The 6,591-nt window shown below is 43.0% G+C and overlaps 1 protein-coding gene across 1 annotated transcript; it reads left to right on the top strand.

Moving 5' to 3' along the window:
* Window positions 1-3,674: 3,674 nt before the first annotated feature.
* snai2 (snail family zinc finger 2) lies at window positions 3,675-5,326 on the top strand. Its single transcript, XM_044368068.1, has 3 exons — window positions 3,675-3,911; window positions 4,121-4,642; window positions 5,061-5,326. The coding sequence occupies exons 1-3, from the start codon at window positions 3,833-3,835 to the stop codon at window positions 5,240-5,242; spliced, it is 783 nt and encodes a 260-aa protein (XP_044224003.1). The 5' UTR covers window positions 3,675-3,832; the 3' UTR covers window positions 5,243-5,326.
* Window positions 5,327-6,591: the final 1,265 nt, after the last annotated feature.

Genomic DNA, 6,591 nt, shown 5'->3' with positions numbered 1-6,591 from the left:
TTTCGTGTGCTATTATTGACACATTGCTGGAACCCTGGAAGTGTGTAGTCCATCTTAGAGATTGATGTCCCCTAGTACAAATATCGGTGCATCCGGCTTGTTTTTTAATTGCTGATGAGCACAGTCAGCTACATGTAAGGCAGCTTTGGATGTGTTCCCACTAGGTGGGACGCATACAGCGCAGATGAAAATCTTCTCGTAGTCTCTGGGTAGGTAAAATCATCTTAGACTTAAACATATGAGTTCAAGGTCAGGGGTTCATAGGCTTACCATGTCTTTTGTTGTGTAATTCCTACACAAAGAGTCCTTAATGAAAAAACAAATCCACTTCCCCTCGTTTTCCCTGAGTCATTATTCCTATCCATGAGAACATTTGAGAAGCCTGTGACTAAACTAATGGATCCAGGAAATCTCCTTTTTTGTCCAGCAGGCCTGGTTCTGGTACAGATCTTTTCCGTAAGGACAGCAGCCATTCCCTGCCATAGACCCACAGCACCTGGTCGCTTCCCCCTCGGGAAGCACGGTGGTGGCGTCGTATTGAGTGCAAACACTGGATGTAATCAGCACCAACAGCAAAAGCACTCCAACAGTCCACTCCCCCATCGTGTTATTCTTGTTCTGTCATTCACTTTCTTCTGACCAAATAAACTCACCTGCCTCCAACAAACTTCAACACACTTGACAAACTTAGTCAGACTTAAACAAACTCAACAAACAAACGCACATCTCGATACCCAAGTTGCAGCAGCGCAGCGCCACCAGAAGTATCATACGTGTCATGTGTGATACCGGAAGTATCCCACATGCGCAAATCCAATCTGAAATATGAGAATGGACAATGCAAACAACACATGGAAAAATCTTAGTATCAAAGGCTATGGAATGGACAGCCATTCGTGAGCATGCTCAATGAGCCATGAGACATGCAAGGTAGAAAAAAACTGTCACAAGCTGTCACTTTTGACTTATAGGGAGCATTTCTGCACATGTTAACCTCAAGTTTTGGAACTTTGACCATGTTAAGCATAGATATCCAACATCATAACAGTATTTAAATAACAGAAAATTACAAAAAGCATAATATGTCCCCTTTAAAGGCCCTGAAAACACAACTTCTCAGTCAGTTTCTAACTATGGATGATGGGCTCCTACGTAAACAAAAATAATCTGCCAGTTAGGATAGTTTTTGTTATTTCACATGAGAGATTTCTGTATTTGTGTTTTTGTCTGTGCTGTTCTCACTGTGCAACCAGCACAATGTTGGTTTGTGCCGGTCGAACATACTCCACTTCACAATGCTGCACATACCACTTATGGGGACTTGAATCAACTGCTCTTTGCAGCGAGTAAACAAAATACCACGTGCAGCAACAGCATCACAAATAATACAGACTAATGAACGTATATTTCACATAGCTTGTAGTGGCTGAGTCCAAATAGAAAGACTGTCTCTGCCGACGTTTTGCTACGAGAAACGATGATCAAAGTTTACTGCAGCATATCCACCACCTACCGCTGTGAGATTATCAGGGGCTGTAGAATCAACATCATATCTAAAAGCACCTCAAACGCCGCCTGTACTCCACGTACTGTATTTTCGTTGCTCTAACAAGCAGCACACTGGCATGGACACATGGAGTGTAGGCACTGGTTATTGAAGTGGGCGAGGATCAGGTGGAAAAAGGTGATGTCACCACCAATCAGGGAATCAAAATGCATCAATCAAATCTGATCCAACCACACCCACACAGTCCTGATGAAACAGTGTTAAACTCCAACTGTAATAAATAATGATCTTTAATGGTTGCATGAATATTTAATATTATTGAGAGAAAAAAAAGTTTTTCAGGGGCCTTAACCTATCTGACCTTTACATACTGTTCATCTGGATGTTGAATCATGAGGTTGCCTGCAAAACACAAAACAGCTGTTATCCTCTTACTTCAGCATGACCAGAAAATGAAGAGTGTTCATGTTTGAATTGAGCACATTTTGTTGGTTTTAAAACTATCCCACTAAGGACACAAGGCTCCTTCTCTGTTAATTAATTCCAAGCTCACAAACTACTGCTTCTGCTTTTTAGAATCAGTGATATGATTTGAGTCGGCACATCATGCCTTCACTCCCCTTTCATGACTGTCAGTATAACATCACCCGCATGCTGTGAATGTAGAGAACAGAAATGAAGCATGAAAACTGCACAAAGGCATTTTTTCACCTGGCCACGCATGGCCTCCTTCTCTTGGACATGGTTGGTGGATGATATTGATTTCAAAAAGCATTATCTTTGGTTTCCCACTGGATCACCACCAAACACCGCCATTCCTCGCTCGCCATATAGAGCGCTGAATGTGTGACAGTAGCCTGGAGTTATTACGCACAGATAACCTTCCCTTCCCTTTATAATCCAAGCAAGCACAAAGGGAAACTATTCATGATCTGCAATTATGTTTTCTAGATAAGATAAGCAGTTCACAATTAACTTAAGGCTTGCCCCAGACATAAGGAGCTTTTCATATCTGCTGACCTAGCCAATCAAACTGCTCCAGAAGCTGCTTTTCAATATCACCATAGCTAAGCCTTGCTTTTGTGTGTTTCCTTTTTTCCTCTGCCTTGTTACTTGAGATGTTCGACTCACACCTCTCTCAGAAGAGCACAGTTGAACACAAGGGGGCGTAGACTGCTAAGTTTGCCTCTCCCCTGCCCAGATCAGCAGCTGTAGGGATAAATTTGATTATTGTATCATGTCTGACCTTGAGAGGAAACTACGCTTAAATTTACATTTCAAGGAGGAATGCCTTATTGCATTACTGGCAAGGAAATGTGTGGCTTTCTCCACACACAACCGCATTAGTGAGGGCCATCCTTTGGCAAAGCCACAGAATGACAATGTGGATGGCAGCATGCAGTTTACTGGTCTAGCTGCTGGTTTGAACATGGATCTTGGTGGATTTGACAGCCGAACAGCTCTGTATACATAGATATGAGAGTATGTACATATGTCGACAATAAACCTTTCATCTTTCTTCATCTCAGTCATTATCATCACCATTAGGAGTGCCGGTGTTGGTGGGAGTATTCTCCAATTCAAATATGCCACCCCTACAGGATAATCAAGTCCCCAGAGGTTTATAACACAACAATCATCAGTAACACCGTGCACACTCCGTGCAGTGATTGCATTAGTAATGGCATTTTAAATAATGCTGTCTATCTCACACTGTAGCTCCTGTTCTTTTCTTAGCACTTCACTCTCACATCTTGATCTTTCTGTGGTTGCAGGAATATTTTTTGAAAAAGAATCTATACTTATTAGTTGCTTGAAATTCTGATGATTTACTCTGCTGCTGCTGCTGCTGCTGCTGCTATCATTGTCACTGTGACTAACAACCAGTGCCAGCTGTATGGTGCCATGTACACTTGCATCCTTGAAACACACACATGCAGCAAAAAGCACCTGTCTGGATTACATGGCACTAACCCAGCCACTTGGGGGGTGAGGTGGGGATGGGGGGTGGGGGGTGGGGGGGGGTTATGAGCTGCTATAGGCTGCGAGCGCATTTTTAAAGCTCCGTGGTAAAAGCGAGATTTAATTGGTTTGAGCTCCCAGTATATGTAAATGCAGTGGATGGCTCCTCCCATGCACCTGATAGGGAGTATTTACAGCTCTTTACAGCTACCCACTGCACTGTTTCCAAGAGCGCAGCGCACCATGACACTCCACTGGACTTAAGCAATAAGGATTTCCGTCTTCACACAGTAAACTGACGCTCTCCGCTGTATTTGAAGAGAAAAACAAAAGTTTGCCAAAGTTGTCCACTTGTTTTCCAAGATGCCACGCTCTTTTCTGGTCAAGAAACACATAAACTCCGCAAAGAAGCCAAATTATAGTGAGCTGGAGAGCCCAACAGGTAAAGTTTTTTAAAGTATAAAGGAGCTATCTAACTTTAAAAAAAGGTTTAACAAGTTGTGTTTCTGACGTGCAGTCAAGTTGATACATCGCGACTTTAATTCCCAGAAATTGAAACTTGTTGCCCTTCTTTGAAATCTGTGCTCCTCACTCGAGAAAGTACGGCCAACTGTCAGGTTACTCATTTCGTTTTACTTTCTTTATTTCCAGTGTTCATCACGCCGCATTTCTACAAGGGCCTTCCCCTGCCTGTCATCCCCCAGCCGGAGATCCTGAGCCCGGCAGCGTACAGCCCCATCACAGTATGGACTACCAGCAACTTGCCGTTGTCTCCGCTACCCAGTGACCTCTCCCCCATCTCTGGATACCCTTCATCGCTCTCCGACACCTCCTCTAAAGACCACAGCGGCTCTGAGAGCCCGAGGAGTGATGAAGACGACCAGATGCTGCCCAAACTGACAGACCCTCACGGAGTGGAGGCAGAGAAATTCCAATGTAGTTTGTGTAGCAAGTCCTACTCCACGTACTCTGGACTGCTCAAGCATAAGCAACTGCACTGCGACGCGCAAACGAGGAAATCCTTCAGTTGTAAATATTGCGAGAAGGAGTATGTTAGCCTGGGAGCTCTCAAAATGCACATCAGGACTCACACTTTGCCTTGTGTTTGCAAAATATGCGGGAAAGCTTTCTCCAGACCGTGGCTGCTCCAAGGACACATCAGGACGCACACCGGTGAGTGACTGGGGGGGGGGGGGATAAGAGAGGGGCCTCCTGTGTGAAGATGCAGTTTGGTTGGTTGTTTGTATTCAACCTGGTACATGTTTTAACACCCTTAACAGCCACAGTGTAGACTCTGTTACAGCAGTTTTTGTCGTGAGGGTGTGAAAAATATGTTCAACTTGCTGTAGGTTTACTTTTAGTGCTGTGTTGAAAAGAATAATAAAAAAAAGTCATGTCGCAATCAATCGGCAACAGAATAGCACTCAGCTTGAGTCTTTGAAAGTGTGAGTGCTTTTCTTTCAAACACTGTGTTGCAACCAGCCAAAGAATATAAGGCCAAGACACCTCTGAGACATCATTTGGATTCATATGTATCTGTGTGTGTACAATGGCTGACAATGTCTTCTTTCCCCATTTTCTCACTTGGCAGGAGAGAAGCCGTTCTCCTGCCCTCACTGCAACAGGGCGTTTGCGGACAGGTCCAATCTCAGGGCTCACCTACAGACCCATTCGGATGTGAAAAAATACCAGTGCAAGAACTGCTCCAAAACCTTCTCCAGGATGTCTCTTCTGCACAAGCATGAGGAATCTGGTTGTTGTGTAGCACACTGAACTGGGATACACTTCCACCACCAGAAACCCTTTTTTTTTCCAGGCCCAGGAGAACTGTCAGGGAATCACATCGAGCAAAGTGGGGGGGGGGGGGGGGGGGGGGGGGGGGGGGGGGGGGGGGGGGGGGTTTGTTCCAAATATGCAGACTTTTTTTTCTTTTCTCTACAACTGGTCCATTTCATTTCAGAGTGGGAAATGGCTCTGTCACGTGCGTCTCGTTTCAAGCAGTGTTTCTGTGATTGCAATCAGTGTCGAGCTTTTGTCATACCATGTACTCATCTACCTGTGCTATTCATGCACTTTTTGCATGTCTAGAATGTGTTATATGCCTTCACGATGTTATCTTCAGTGTTTCTACCAATGTCTCTTAATGGCTGTGTGCTCTGTTGTTATGGAGTCCTCCACTTTTTTCTTATATGAACCACAGAGACGATACTAAAAGGCGCATTATGAATGACAGTATAAATATAACCAGTGGAATACTGAAGCCATTGTTACTTAGGGAACAAGTGCAAACTTAGTGTTTAGGGTGAAATTATTATAACTTTTGCACAGTCATTAGAAACAGTTTGCCAGCACTCAAATAGCAATACAGTTTTTCTTAAGTGCCTCAGTTTCACTTGGCAATAATATGTATTTTTCAACAACAGTTTGCTTTTATATTTTTATATATTGAATGTAAGCGTGACTGAGATGATTGTATATTAACAGTGAAAACTGTGATGCTGAATGATTTTCATATTTTCATGACACTTTAAAAAATAAAGTTTCATGACATTTTGTATAACTTTCTGGGCATCTTGCACGTTGCTTTTCTCTGTGAAGCCTTTATGGCTTTATGTTGCTTTTTAGTGTATGAGCCTCTTTCAGCAGGACTCAGCAGGATTCATTGATTGTCACACGCTTCAAACAGAATAACATGCACAAAAGCAAATGATATTTAATCCAGCTTACACCATCTCATGTTATGGAGATGTAAAAATGAGGAGAGAGGTGACTCAGCTCTGAATCAAGCCTGAACCTGTTCCTTGTGAACCTGTCCAGACATCAAACAATCTTGAAATTTAACACATACTAGCTATATTGATCTGCACTCACATGTCATACCCTTTGAGGGCCCATGACTCTTTCTTAACGCAAGTGTGTGTAAAGTTAAAATGTGAGGGTGTAGTTCTTATGGAAAGTAATTTTGATACTTATCTGACATCGAACTAGTTACATCTTATTTGATGAAAATGAGTTTTTCTTCCTTTTCCTGCTCAATCACAGCAATCACTGCAAGGGCACGGGGCAGTCAGATATTTAGATTTTAATATGTTTTCACAAAAAGCTCAAATTTGCATTTGCTT

Source organism: Thunnus albacares, chromosome 12, assembly GCF_914725855.1.
Source record: "Thunnus albacares chromosome 12, fThuAlb1.1, whole genome shotgun sequence".
Lineage (NCBI taxonomy): Eukaryota > Metazoa > Chordata > Actinopteri > Scombriformes > Scombridae > Thunnus > Thunnus albacares.
The sequence above is the reverse complement of the archived record's forward strand: the minus strand, read 5'-3'. Positions and strand labels throughout refer to the sequence as shown.

What these genes read in the sequence shown, in the direction of transcription:
- snai2 (XM_044368068.1), top strand. Translation starts at nt 3,833, where the DNA reads ATGCCACGCTCTTTTCTGGTCAAGAAACACATAAACTCCGCAAAGAAG. An exon ending in TGAGCTGGAGAGCCCAACAG is followed by an intron (nt 3,912 to 4,120) that starts GTAAAGTTTTTT and finishes CTTTATTTCCAG; the next exon opens with TGTTCATCACGCCGCATTTC. An exon ending in ACACATCAGGACGCACACCG is followed by an intron (nt 4,643 to 5,060) that starts GTGAGTGACTGG and finishes CTCACTTGGCAG; the next exon opens with GAGAGAAGCCGTTCTCCTGC.